This window comes from Urocitellus parryii, chromosome 11 (assembly GCF_045843805.1).
Source record: "Urocitellus parryii isolate mUroPar1 chromosome 11, mUroPar1.hap1, whole genome shotgun sequence".
Taxonomy (NCBI): Eukaryota; Metazoa; Chordata; class Mammalia; order Rodentia; family Sciuridae; genus Urocitellus; species Urocitellus parryii.
Window position 1 is genome coordinate 100,354,174 of NC_135541.1, and position 15,172 is coordinate 100,369,345.

A 15,172-nucleotide genomic window follows, 5' to 3' on the forward strand; every position below is an offset into this window, starting at 1 on the left:
AAAACCTGGCACGGTGGCACATGCCTGTAATCTCAATGGCTTGGGGGGCTAAGGCAGGAGGATTGTGAGTTCAAAGCCACCCTCAGCAAAAGTGAGTCATTAAGTAACTCATTGAGATGCTGTCTCTAAATAAAATACAAAATGGGGCTGGGGATATGGCTCAGTGATCAAGTGCCCCTGAGTTCAGTCCCTGGTACCCATGCTCCCCCCAAAAAAGAGAATACAGAAAGGCACGAGAGTAAAGATTGCCTATTCCTTTTTTATTTTTATTTTTTCTTTGTAAGTTATGTAAGACATGAGAAGGTAGAAAGCTTAGGAAATACATCGTCAGATGCTCTTCTGTAGTCTGCATTTGTGGAACTCTGGCCTGTGCTTTAGTCCTGATAATTGGTGCTTGTGTCTTGCAGCCAACAGCAATCCTTGTGAGCATGCCGGCAGGTGTGTGAACACAGATGGCAGCTTCCACTGCGAGTGTCTCAAGGGCTATGGGGGACCTCGATGTGAGATGGACATCAATGAGTGTCATTCAGACCCCTGCCAGAATGATGCCACCTGCCTGGATAAGATTGGAGGCTTCACCTGCCTGTGCATGCCAGGTAAATGTATGCCTTCATGCTGGGGTGTGAAATGAGAGGTGGCACTGCACTTGTCCTAGGGAGCACTCAGGAACCAGGGGGAGTCCATGCACTGTATTAGCATTTTATTCCCTGACTGGTCACTTTAGGATGTCTGGGCTCCCAGACATCTTTCTTTCTTTCTTACAGAGAAGCGTGCAAGATGGGAATTGGCAGAGCAATGTCGACCAAATTGAACAAGCTCTTTATGTCAAAGCCAGGTGCATACCACAGAATATATCAGAGGCGATATACTATAAGACTTTTTTTAAAAATAGCTAACTTTCCTGATCCTCCAATGTATTGCATAATACGTCCCATTCCATTAATGGAACTGGATCTTACCTGCAGCATATGCTTAGTGGTGCCCTGGAGCTCTTCTGCAGAAATAGTTCTTGAATCCTCAGAGGCCCAACTAACACTAGTGAAGTGACAGCTGAGGTGGCTGCTCTGGCTGATGAAGGATGCCGGCTGCTATAGCTGTGGACCATGCCCTGATTTTGACTTATACCTTGACTGCAGTAGCAACCCACTCGGGTGGCATTTAGGAACTCAGGGGAGGGACACTTTGTGTCTGGCACTGTCTGGAATGTGTGCATTGACACAGAAAGCACTGTAGAGTCTGTTTGCATATTAGGTCTCACCAGTGTCTTATGAGGTAGCCCCTGTCACCTCTTCACAGTGACAAAGGTCTTTCACATTATCCATTAACCTAATTACAGGGACTATTTCTTGACATGGCAGAGTCCCTTGGTCTTGGCAGTAATATCCATGCTCATAGAAGTAGTAGCCATCTCTGCACACTGTGTTTTCTTGGCTGGAGTCCACCTCTGTGTCTTTCTGAGCCATATGTGGTCTGTTTTGTGCAGGCTTCAAAGGTGTGCATTGTGAACTAGAGATCAACGAATGTCAGAGCAACCCTTGTGTGAACAATGGGCAGTGTGTGGACAAAGTCAACCGCTTCCAGTGTCTCTGTCCCCCTGGTAAGTGCCCACCACCTGGCCCTGTTTCCTTCTGAAGTACAAAGCCTACTGACCATGGGAAGGGAGGGAGCATATGTGTGGGCTATGCATGAGGAAATCATTAAAATGAAGACTTGGTGAGAGGCGTGTGTGTGGAGGGATGGGGAATTGCTTTAGCTAGCCTATCTTCCAAGTCGTTTGTGGATGGAGGTCCAAGTCTGTTCTGGAATGGTCCATGACCTCTGTCTGTGTGTGTATTTCAGAGCTCTCACTCCCACAGAAGCCACGGTTGTAGGCTGTTCAGGATTCCTTTTTCCCCCTAATGGGTCATACTCTCGAAGCCCCTCTGTGAGGTTTTATTGTTTTGAGATTTTTTTCACCCCACAAATCCAAACAGACAACATGCATCCAGTTTCTTCTGCAAGAGCCTCTGTCTGTTATTTCCCTTCATGCTTTTGTTAAAGACATGCCAGTTGTCTCCCAGCAACTGTGGCCTGCCCACTTTGTCTCCAGAGAGAGGGTCCCTTTGCCTCTGAAGATCTGGGTGCTCATTTGAAGGCTCTATGTAGCGTTTCATTTTCCCTTGCTCCCTCTAGAGCTGACATCACTCTAAAGGAGCAGTGGTGGAGACAAGAGGGCTTCTGACCCTGAGTTTCTCCCAGGTATCCTGGTCACCTGCTAGGGAGAACCACTGTGTAGGGAGAATCACTTGCTAGGGAGGTCACTGTGTTGACCCACAACATGGGCTCTAGTGGTAACCTAACCCACCTCTATGGGCATCATCCACTCAACAAGTAAGAAAGACACAGGATAGACTTTGACTTGGTCATTATTTTGCCTCCCCAAGGTTTCACGGGCCCGGTATGCCAGATTGACATTGATGACTGTTCCAGTACTCCGTGTCTGAATGGGGCCAAGTGTATTGATCACCCAAATGGTTACGAATGCCAGTGTGCTACTGGTAAGTGCCTGCTTACTTGTCATCCCCCAGGAGTTTCCTCTGCACAAGGTGGCAACAGTCCTCTGATAGCTTCTCTGTGTTAGAGACAGAGGGGCCTCTGCTCTAACACTCAGGGGCTGCCCTGTGTTAGAGCTGCTGATAGCAGACTTTCTGATGTCCTCATGGTTCCCTCCTATACCCCCTGTTCTTCCATCATGGTAGTGGTCTGGCCTGGATATTCCACTTATGTCCATGTCTTTTTGGCACATGGAGAGCAGTGAGCTTCCAGCTGGCTTGACTGACTCATTTGGGAAAGTAGGATTCCCATGGAAAGCTGTTCCACTGGGACTTCTCTATAGTTGCCCTTTTTGTCTCTTGAGGCCAGTGACCTGAAAAGGCTTAGGAGTCTACAGGCTGAGTGTGTGCAGGTGTGGAGGCTCAGACACAGTGGCTCTTAGGTATGTAGCAGCCAACAGGCAAGAGCTCTGGCTAGGAAGTTAGGGTTTCCTTGCTGACTTCTGGTATTAGAATCCAAAGCATCTATTCATAGAGATGAACAGATCTGTGAAACTATGGCCCTTTTTTTACTTTGGAGAATATTTTATTAAGTCAAATGCCCCTTTTACATGTTTCCTTCTTTGTAGATAAGTAATGTCTAGAAAGCCTAAACATTATTAGAAAAGATGATATCCTTCATTATCTGACTGCTTGAGGAAAAAAGTTAAAAATATAATTCAAGACAGTTATAAATATAATTCAAATTTATTTAGAAGAATTTGTAAAGAGTTGTAGGCATTGAACGAATGATTTCTTTCTGATTGTAGAAAAGCAAACAGTCAGAAAATCACACACAGTGCTACTGTTTTTATATTAGACCTCCTTGCTGAGGTCAACTCCAATGAGCCACTGAACTTTTAAAAATAACCTATTGTCCTTCATTGGAGAAACTCCAGTGTTTGTCCTCTTGTCACACCTAAGTTCACTGGAGAGAGGCTAAAAATCACCTTTTGGGGGGAAGGTGGGGGTTACCCAGGGGCACTTAACCACTGAGCCATACCTCCAGCCCTTTTTGTTTTTTATTTTGAGAGACAGTTTTACTAAGTTGCTTAGGGCCTTGCTAAGTTGCTGAGGCTGGATTTGAACTTAATGATCCTCCTGCCTCAGTCTCCTAAGCCATTGGGATTACAGGTGTGCACACCACACCCAGCTTGGATTCACTTTTTAAAAGGAGGATAGGCCTACTAGAGTCTGTTGGGAAGGAGAAGAATGTGGGCATATCTAAATCTTGAAAGGAGGAACACCCTTTTTCACTTAAATGCTCATAACTTTTACACTCACTTGTTTTGTTCAACAGGTATTTATTGAAAATCTCATGTATATGCTTAATGCTTTGGAAGGGGTGAAGCAGAATAAAGTTCTCTGTCCTCCAAAGTCAGAAAGTCAGAATTGGGAACACTAGGTTCATGAAACCATTATTCAGTACATACGTTTTGGGTTTGGGAGAAAAAGAAATCAGATATTAAAAAAAAAAAAAAAGTCAAGAGCAGCTTCCCCTGAAACCCAGTAAGTCGGGAGGCTGAGGTTAAAGCCTTTGTGCTGTGAAATTAGTTATCAGTCTCAAAGGTGCATTAGTCCTGCCAATCTGATGTTCTTTATTTTGAGCACAGCTCCCCAAGCTCGCTTTCTAAATCAAAACAAACAACCAGTTCCCACTGCTCAAAACCAGCAGTAATATTCATTCAGATGTGGAATGTGTAGGGTACATAGATTAATTGCTCTTGGGTTCAGGTGTGTGGTATCTGGCTTTGAAGATTCCTTGGTAAAATTCCTTCCCAAGGTTTCACTGGTGTGTTATGTGAGGAGAACATCGACAACTGTGACCCTGATCCTTGCCACCATGGCCAGTGCCAGGATGGGATTGATTCGTACACTTGCATCTGCAACCCCGGGTACATGGGTGCCATCTGCAGTGACCAAATTGATGAATGTTATAGCAGCCCTTGCTTGAACGATGGGCGCTGCATTGACCTAGTGAATGGCTACCAGTGCAACTGCCAGCCGGGCACATCAGGTAAGCCTGCTCTGGTTATGTTGGGTTGGGGTTTTTCATTTCTTAAACACAATTTACACAGACCTCTCCAATTTTTTGACATTTGCACAGATACCTAAAAAATATTTCTGATTCTGAGAGGCCAGCCAAAGCCACAAGCATGAATATCTCCAACATAAATGGTTCTACTTTGGAGAGAAGTTAGAGACAATAATTGTGCCATTCCAGTGGGGTGTGTGTGTGTGTGTGTGTGTGTCTGTGTGTGTCTGTGTGGTGTGTGTTTCATTTAATGGAGGTAAATCACTTCAAAATATAAGATTATTTTTATTTATTTATTTTTTTCTTTTTTAATTGGTTGTTCAAAACATTACATAGTTCTTGATATATCATATTTCACACTTTGATTCAAGTGGGTTATGAACTCCCATTTTTACCCCGTATACAGATTGCAGAATCACATCAGTTACACTTCCATGAATTGAAATGTGTCTTATTGAAATGTGGCTTGATGAATTTTCTTTAAGTCACTTTTATTGAGAATTGCCTGCGTTCTTTCCATCCCTCCCTCCTTCCTTCCTTCCATTCACCTTTTTTTTTTCTTTCATGTTCAGTCTCTTTAATTTTGATGGTTTTCTTTTGCTGCTTATATCTACTGGGTCTTCAGGCATTGGGGAGACTCTAAAGGAGAGGACACACTTTGTTACACAGTAATTGTGAAGAATGGATAGACACTGCTGTCTGTCCTTAGAGTCCAGTGCTATTCCCTGACTGTGGTGGAAGGCTACATGGTAGGGGGAGAATCTGCTGCTCCTTCTGTGTGGAATTTGGAGTTGTTTTCTCTGAGAGAACATCTCACAGGTTTCACTGGCTTCTGTTTTACATATTATAGGAATAAGTATGGACACAACTGTGATTAATAGAGGGAGTACTATGTCCCAGGTCAAAGGAAAATGTATTAGTGGAAGATTAACCAGTGTGTGCCTTTGCTAGAAGAAAAATTGCCAATATCAGGAGAAATTTATTGAGAAATCATCCTGGACTTAAGGGAAATGGTCTATGTGGGTGGCAGAGGTAGGGGACATGGTTAGCTGCCTTCATTTTATAGTGTTATTTCCAAATCTATTTCTTCAAACTTGTAAAAGGCCCTGGTCTTCATCCAGGCCCTCACACATGCCAAGTTTGAAAACAAAGTCCTTTTTGACTTGCCTGAGCATAAGAAACACATCCCATTCCTTCAGAGCTGAGAAGGCCTGCCCCTCCCCACGTTTAGATAAGTCCCTAAAGGACTTGTAGATCTTTGTAAAACCTTCCAAAAGCACTTTGCTCCAGGGCTGGTCTCCAACATGAGAATTGCTATATGAAAAGAAATTTGAGAGGTTTACCAGTACTTTCATGGCCTTTAGAATGGAGGTGCTACTGTGGGCCTTGCTGTCATTCTGGTTATAACAGCCATGCTGGGAACCTGGATGAGAGGTGGGTTGATGAGCGCTTTGTTTTCTGTGGGATTATGTCATTATGCCAGAAGGCATCAGGTGTGTTTTCTAGGGAGGGCATAGTATAAGTAGCTGTCACTAAGAGGCAAGGGATAAATATGAATGTTCTGTAGCAGGCGGCATGGAGAGGGAAGCGAGGAAGGTCTCAGGGCCCTGCCAAATCCATTCCTGCAGCTGTTAAAAAAATTCATGCAAAGAACTGCCAGCAAAGTAAAGAAATATTGGTCTCCATACTGTTTTCCATATTGGCTTCACTAATTTGCAGTCCCATCAGCAATATATGAGTGTGCCTTTTCCCCCACATCCTCTACAACACTTGTTTTTGTTTTTCTTCATAATAACTGCCATTCTGACTGGTATCTTAGAGTCGTTTTGATTTGCATTTCTCTACTTGCTAGAGATGATGAACATTTTTTCATATATTTGTTGATTGATTGTATATCCTCTTCTGAGAAGTGTCTGTTCATGTCCTTGGCCCATTTATTGTTTGGGTTATTTGTTTTTTTTTTGGTGTTTATCATTTTGAGTTCTTTATATACCCTATAGATTAGTGCACTATCTGATGTGTGAGGGGCAAAAATTTGCTCCCAAGATGTAGGCTTTCTGTTCACCTCACAGATTGTTTCTTTTGCTGAGAAGAAACTTTTTAGTTTGAGTCCATCCCATTTATTGATTCTTGGTTTTAATTCTTGTGCTGTAGGAGTCTTATTAAGGAAGTTGGGGCCTAATCCCACATGATGAAGATTAGGGCTTTGACCCAGCTATCCCTCTCCTCTGTCTATACCCAAAGGACTTAAAAACAGCATACTGCAGGGACACAGCCACATCAATGTTTATAGCAACACAATTACGATAGCTAAACTGTGGAATCAACCTGGATGCCCTTCAGTAGATGAATGGATTAAAAAAATGTGGCATATATACACAATGAAATATTACTCTGCAATAAAAGAGAATAAAATCATGGCATTTGCAGGTAAATGGATGCAGTTGGAGGAGATAATGCTAAGTGAAGTTAGCCAATCCAAAAAAAAAAAAAAGGCGGATGTTTTCTCTGATATAAGGTGACTGGCTCATAGTGGGGTAGGAAGAGGGAGCATGGGAGGGATAGACAAACTCTAGATAGAGCAGAGGGGTGGGAGGTGAAGGGAGGGGGCAGGGAGTTAGCAATGATGGTGGCATGTGATGGACATCATTTTCCAAAGTACACGTATGAAGACATGAATTGGTGTGAACATACTTCATATGCAATCAGAGATATGAAAAATTGTGTTCTATATGTGTAATAAGAATTGTGATGCATTCTACTGTCATGTATTAAAAAATAAAAGCAATTAAAAAAAAGAAATGTTGGTCTGTAGTGGGTGGAGAAAGAACTGACATGTGTCAGGGGCCTGCTTGGAACATCCATTAATTGAGGCATTATGAATAGACTCTTCCTAGAGTTAGAATCCCAATCCATTTATTGAATGTTCTTTGTTGGTGGTTTAGCACTTGGATGGGGTCTGGATGGAAGTGATGTGTTACAACTTGCTAACTACAGTTGCAGTAGTCACCTGCTGGGTCCTTAAAGGGAGAGAGACTACTCAAAGTATCAGTGCCTTCTCTTATCTATGCTATTATGATGATAAAACTGTTTTGAGTAATTAGTTTCTATGTATTTCAGGAAACTCAACTTGAGCTAGCTTAAAGAACCATGAACAAACAACGAAATAGACAATTTTAGTGAAGGCTCGAAGAAGTCTCTTATGTAGATTCTAAGCAAGAATGGAATTATTGGGCTGTCAGGAAAATAGTACAAAGCAAGGCATTTTGTAGCTCAGTGTTCACATAGGTCACATTTCTACATAGGAGCTCATTGGCCCGACCTGATACAGATGTCAGTTCCTCCTCAAGTAAATTATGGCCCTGGAGCTAGAGCTACATTGGATTTAAAGGCTTCATGGGGCTGCCTTCATGGATTGAGGACAAAGATGGGTTGTCAGTCAAGGGCTAGACATGGGTTATACATCTCCTACGTGTGTAACTTTTACATGGGAGTATGGGACTCCTTTTCTCATTTATGGCTAGTGCGGCATGAGAGCCTCTTTAACACAGAAAGACAGCGTGGCTTGCTGGAAAGAACACAGAACTGTGAACAAGAAGACAAGGCCTCACTGAAGCTGGGCAAGTCAGCAGTGCTATTTGTAAAATGGTGTAACACAGCTGGGTTTAAAGCTTGGCTGAGAGAATTAGCAAAAAAATCACAAAACTGCAAGGCCAGCTGCTTTGCACACAATGGCCCAATAAATTTTTAATACCATAGTAATTACTAATAATAAAATTTGTGAATGAATCAATCATGACATTTTGTTCTAGAAATTGTTTATTTATATTCTTATTGTGTTTTTATTGTTAGACTGTTTTTACTACCCACATATTCTTCCATGATAACTTAGGAAACATCATTAAATCCATTTTAAATAAATAGTGAGAAATCATGAGTGTTAAATTACTTTACCAGTACAATACCATGGTAACACTAATGATTGTTATAGCCTTACTCTTTCGTTATCCATATCTACAATCAAGCCTGTGTCAGCACAGCTAGACCCTTCTGTTCATCTGTGGAACAGAACAGAATAAGACGGTGCAACACTAAAGGCAATTCCATATTTGTTTAAAGATCATCCTGAGCTTTAGCTTTTACACTGATCGTCAGTGTCAAGCTTAAGGTGATGGATCCAAGTTCTAAATTCTAATTTTGATTGTAAAGCCCAAATTTAGTTTCAGCATTAAGTACTATCAGCTGTTTCCCTCAAAATGATAGGTTTCTTTCTTTCACTTAATATTTGCTAAACACTCAAGTCTGATGAACTTTGGCTTATCTGTCAGTTGTTCTTTCAACTACATGGGGTTTCATACAGAAGGCAGCTATTTCAGCTCACAATTTGAACAGTTGCGTGACTGCTTCTCCTGATATGATGTTCACACCTGTATGCACAGAAATTCTTCTGTGCTTCCCCTTTCATCACACATAACAGGGCAGGTACATTTGAGGTTCAAGATTTAATGAAGTTACGATGTTTATAGTTTTAACCTCTTTGCCAAAGCCATTCTTAGGTGAACTGTCTCTTGTGTTTATTTAACTGTGGGCAGCATGGATGTGAAGATACAGTAACTACTAGCACAATTTAGTTCCACTGCCTGATTCCCGCCACATGCCAACAGTTTTATCCCAGTTGCCTTTGCAAACATCAGTGTGAATGTCAACACAGAAAAAAAAAAAGCAAGTAATAGCTTTGTGTGAGTAATAAAACCCTTCTGACTTCAAGATTCTCCTGAAAGAGTCTGTGGACTATACTTTGAGAAGTGCTGCTATGTTCTGTCCAGGGCTGCCTGGATTACATTTAGACTTCTTACTCCACAGCATCAGAAACAAAAGCTGGGTTATGTCTGTGATAATGTGGAATGATTTCTCTTTGATTCTCCTTTTAGGGATTAATTGTGAAATCAATTTTGATGACTGTGCTAGCAACCCTTGTGTCCATGGTGCTTGTATGGATGGCATCAATCGTTACAGTTGTGTCTGCTTGCCAGGATTCACAGGTAATGCTTCATGCACTTCAGCCTCATCACTTTGGGAAAATGGGACATCTGAGGGAAAATCACTTTTCAAATGTCTCTTCTTTCTTGGTGTCTCTGGAAGGTTTGAAATCTGCTCCTGTACTTCTCTGATCCCGTTTTCTGCTCATAAATCTTCCTTAAACTGAAACATGCCATATTTCATTTATTAGATTTTACCATCATTGTGCTTGAGTTAAGTTACCTCCAAAGCCTACTTTATTTTCCTGCAAGCAGTAGTTGGTACCTTCTGTAAATCCATATGCGAGGTAAACTTGCAAAACAGCACTTTTTGTCTCATGTCCTTCCTCTTTTGGGGAGACTGTTTAATAAAATTGTAACTTGAGGGGACCACCTTAATTTGCCTGCATGAGCAAGATTTTTCTGTGCAGGAGGAAGAAAATAAATGGCTAAAATAGCTTAGCAAGTCATTCCTACTGAAGTACAAATAGCTAGAACACTAGCACATGCAAACCTGTGCACACGGGCACATCCATGCATCTCTCTCCTCTTTCCTTGTTAATATTACCTTTCCTTTTACCTTCCTGTAAAAAGTTCCTGAGGCTACTGAGGAAACCTAGCCCCTCACTGACATCTAAGCTGCTACAGGCACCATGAGAGGGATTCACAATGTATTCTATTCTTTCCTGTCAGTGCCACAGACAAGTAGGCCCTAATGTAATACCCTTTAATAATGACCATGTGGTCATTTGCACTCCAGGTGAGAGACTCCTTATGAGCTTTTGGCAGAGGCAGCAGGAGCCAAATGAAGAATGTCTGCCATTGCCATGCGTTCTCTAGTTCACAAGCACTTTTCCAGTTTGTATGACTGTTGTTGCTAGACAGGAATGTTTGTGGCTCCAGTGATTCCTGTTCATTGGAAATCAACGAGAAGCCAAGTATGATGAAAGCTTTCAAGCCAAGACCTTGCAGTAGTGTGGTGGCCTGATGGACTTGTGCATCCTGAAAACTGTCACTCCAGTATTAGGTGGCAGCCAACAGAATGAATGGAAATTCCTGCTATTAGGATAATAGGTGCACTGTTGTTAAATGGGTAATATGAAGAAAATAGCTAGCACATATTTTGAGCTATGCATCAAATTAAGTGCCAAGTCACAATTGTCACAGCTGTTTTGTTCCTCTGGTATTGATGAGAAATCCAGAGCTTAGAGAGGTGAAGTGATATTATCGGTGTACTAGGATTCTACCCCAGACATCTGATCCCAGAGCCCTGGTTAATTTGTGGATTTATATAAGACTTATTTAGTTTTCTCAAATGTCAGTGCATCATATTCTTTCTCTTTTTAACATTCAGCAACCCAGCAAGGTCAAGGAGGGAGGGCACATAGGGCTAAAAATATTCTAAATAAACTTAAGGTGAAGTATGAAACTGCATAACCAAGAAATGGAATGTTTTGATTACTGGGCGGTACCCTGTTCTTGGAACTGTTTTCTGTGTCTGACATTTTTTTTTTTAATCAGTAGCTGAAAATATCTAAGATGACTGTGGTATATACTCACGAGTGGTAAATGAAAAGTGTTTTATTCTTTCCCCTGTTTTAATTTAATACATTCCCCCTATTATTTTAATAACAGCTTTAAAAAACTTAAGGGATGGTTTTGTTTTTGTTTTTTCTTTCTGTAAGTCTAAGTTCTCTGTTCTATTCAAAAAGGATTTCTTGAAACTTTTTGAATAAATGGGAGAAAGAAAGGAATCATGTGATAATCCTGTGAACTACTTTTCAGTTTTACATAGCACCACATTCATTATCTTGAATTCTCCAATAGTCCAGAAAGGAAGTTCTGCCATCCTCATTTAATAAATAAGGCAGCTGAGAGACAGAGCTTGATATGCCCATATCCTTAGCTAGTGAGTTGCAGAGAGGGCTATGAATTCTCAGAAGGCAGGAACTTCCCTTTATTATCTTTCTAGCAATATCTAGCACAGAAGAATACTCAATAAATGTTGCTGGATGAATGAGTTTAGTGAATTGTACTCAAAATAAAGCACTTCTCTTATTCAACCCAGACCCTAATGCCTGGACTAAACACCAGTCACTGAGAATTCATCAAGTACCTACCAAGTAGGAAAGACAGGGTAACTTCTCATTTCAATAATTGCTGAGCCGGGGGCTAGAGTTGTGGCTCAGTGGTAGAGGGCTTGCCTAACACATGTGAGGCACTGAGTTTGATCCTTGGCACTTCATAAAAACAAATAAATAAAACAAAGATATTGTGTCGAACTACAACTAAAAAAAAAAAGATATATAGCTTTGTTTTTTTGTACATTATAATCAGCACCTCACAGGCAAGCCCTCTACCACTAAGCCACAACCCCAGCCCCTAAAAAAATATATTTAAAAAAATTGCTGAGCCCCACAACAGACATGATTCACACTGAGCATTTTTGGTGCTCTGTGGACATTCCACGAAGGCATGACCTTTCTGGTGGAGCCACTGCTGAAGACTGCACAAGCCACTTAAAACTCTCATAAAAAGATTGCTTGAAAATTTGTTCTGGGAAGAATTTTAAAGCAAATGAAGGGCTGGGGATGTAGTTCAGTGGTAGAATATTTGCCCAGCATGTACAAGGCCCCAAGTTTGATGACCTGCACTGCAAAGAAAAAAGAGAGGGAAAGGCACGGGAGGGCAGAGGAGAGGAGAGACTCAAGAGGCTGAGGTGGAAGGATTGCTTGAGCCCAAGATTTGAACACTCGCCTGGATTGCATAGTGAGACACCATCTCTCAACAAAAATAAAACAAAGCCAAAAAAAAAAAAACAACCAAAACAAACAAACAAACAAAAATGAATGAAGAAAACTTGAGAGCATTTGTGGAGATGCTTCCCAAAAAGGACCACGAGTGGAAAGGCTGTTTCCCTTCATACTCTACTGGATTGCAAGCCATGGACAGCCTAGCAGTTGAAGAGCTGTGGTTCATATTTTGGTGCCATTGGCAAACATCTAAAAGAATCAGTGGTCAAGGCCAAGAAAATAGCATTTTAAAACAAGTTATTAATAAAACACTTAGAGAAAAATAGCATCCACTTCCAGATTATGGGTCTTCACCACAAGAACCACCAATAATGGTTTAGAGAGCAACAGAGAGTGAAAAAATGTTAATACCCATACTTTAAAGGGTGTGTGTCTATTTCATTTGGAATTTCCTGTTCTAAATGCAGGGTTGCTCTTTCTTACATTTAAAAAAAATGTGTATTTTTTATCTGAGTCAGAAAATTGTATTCTTGGTAATTCATATGTTCCTTCATGGCAGTTGCTTGATTCCATTTATTTACAGAATTATGGGCAATTTAAAAATTTCACATCATTTTAGAATATATAGTCAAATCTCAATTATTATAAATTTAACAAATAAAAACACTTGTATAACTGGCCCATTGTCACATTATTCACCCAAATGACAGTGAAGAACTAGGCTATTGCAGACTTCTTTTCAAAGTTCAATCTTGGGTATGGCTTGGAAGAAGAACACACTCACTTCAGTTTCACGTACTCCCAGCATCTATCAACATTGTTAAAGAATGAAAAGTATAATTGTTTAGTGTAGAATTTCTTAACCTAACGTTTGAACCACCTGCATGTTTTAAAATGTGGCTGTTGGGCCCCACCCATCACAATCTATGCAGTAGGGCCTAAGGATCTCATTTTGAGCAAGAACTTTAAGTGGCTATTTTGCACATTAAAGTTTGAGAACCACTATTTAGACTGAGAGATAATGGTGTTTTCTTAGTTTTTAGGGAGCCGTAAAATTATGTTTAGAAACTCTACTTTCTGAGGCAGAAAATGGAGTAAATGATACTCTTAAGAATCAAAACAAAATGCCTTTCTTTTTAATCAATTTCATCATTAAACTAAGTTAATAGTCCATTGACTAAGCATTCTAGTTCACCATAGTTAATAGTCCATTGACATAGCATTCTAGCTCACCTCATTCAGTTGACTAACTGAAAAGTGAATTAGTGGTAAGCCAGTGGAAAGCACATTCCAGAGGCTTCTGGGAGTGTGCTTACAGCAGCAGCATCAGGAGCAGCCATCTTTGCTGACCTCTGAGGTTCTCTTCAAACCTTGTGAGGTTTCTCCATTTCTAAGGTGAAAATGGAAAGAAATACATGACAACATGGTATAGCACTTTTCTTGTGTTAACTTTTCTTCATTAACAACTGCCAGTGCTCCCTGCAACTTCCTTGAATGGTATTAAGTGCTCTCGAGTGTCTCATTACTTAAATGTTTTTTTATTGGTACATTATAATCATACATGATAGTGGGATGTACTGTTGTTACATATGCATACATGCACAGAACAACTATGTCAACTCCACCTCCCAGTAACTATTCCTTAAACCTTGACATTTGGTGTCCCAAGGCACCTCATAGCCTGTGCAGATGAAGAGTGTCACCCTGTGTGTATATCAGTTCTGGATCTGCTCCTGAATATCTGGGATTTGAGTAACAGCATCCCCTTCTCTGCAGGGCAGAGATGTAACATCGACATTGATGAGTGTGCCTCCAATCCTTGTCGCAAGGGTGCAACGTGTATCAATGATGTGAATGGTTTCCGCTGCATCTGCCCCGAGGGGCCTCATCACCCCAGCTGCTACTCTCAGGTGAATGAGTGCCTGAGCAGTCCTTGCATCCATGGCAACTGTACTGGGGGCCTCAGTGGGTGAGTAGCTGCCATATGTTGTCAGGTTCCTGTCTGTTGACCTATGTCAAGCCATTTGGCTTTTGGCGTTGGTAATAGCCTGCAGAAGTCATTTGGATACTTGTCCTGCAATTTGGCTGAAGGTTTTAGTAGTCTGCCACAAACTCTTCTAATTTATCACTTTGTCTATGGAAGCTAACCCCGCCTTCCATGGTGGAGGACCTGGGAAGAAAGTAAGGAGGATTGTCTCTTTTACATAAGTAGTGTAAGGAGGAGTCCAGGCCTGTTTCATGAGTCTTTGGCAATTGTGTTTTAGAACTTATTACAAGATTGAGTTCTGAGGAATTTCTAGCATCATTTTTTTAACGACTTTTTAAACACAGCCTACCTTTGTTCATCATAGTACTTGTGTGTACTCTGGAGTGGAACTGGTTCAACCAACTTTAGACATGATTTTGATAAAACATTTGCAGTTGGCATGTCCCTCAGAGTTGTGTAGTGTATTGGTAATTTTTAGAACCACAGAGTAACCTTAGGTTCTCTGAGAAGGTCTTCACTTTTATTGTGCTTGCCATAAGACACGGTTTTAGACATTGCCATTTTCCACACTTACAATAGGTGAAAGAATGAGAGTGTTTTAGGAAATAAAGTTTTTTTCAAAATGAGTTAACTTGGTATTCATGTCTCAGAGTATGACATCCTTAAAAACACCCCTACCATCTACCCTTTTCCCACAAATCTCCTGTGAAACATAGCTATCATTTCCTGATAGCACTCTCTAAGTGATACTGATATTCAAGTATGATACTGTATATTTCAGATGCCTTTATTTTATGCTCTTTCTTGAT

At 41.0% G+C, this 15,172-nt stretch overlaps 1 protein-coding gene across 1 annotated transcript in view; it reads left to right on the plus strand.

Moving 5' to 3' along the window:
- The window catches only part of Notch2 (notch receptor 2), a 152,833-nt gene that overhangs the window by 99,100 nt on the left and 38,561 nt on the right, over positions 1–15,172 (plus strand). Inside the window, exons 8-13 of the mRNA XM_077803756.1 lie at positions 408–596; positions 1,484–1,597; positions 2,424–2,537; positions 4,354–4,587; positions 9,537–9,647; positions 14,153–14,345. Of these exons, the coding sequence (XP_077659882.1) occupies positions 408–596; positions 1,484–1,597; positions 2,424–2,537; positions 4,354–4,587; positions 9,537–9,647; positions 14,153–14,345 (955 nt within the window). The remainder of the gene's footprint in view (positions 1–407; positions 597–1,483; positions 1,598–2,423; positions 2,538–4,353; positions 4,588–9,536; positions 9,648–14,152; positions 14,346–15,172) is intronic.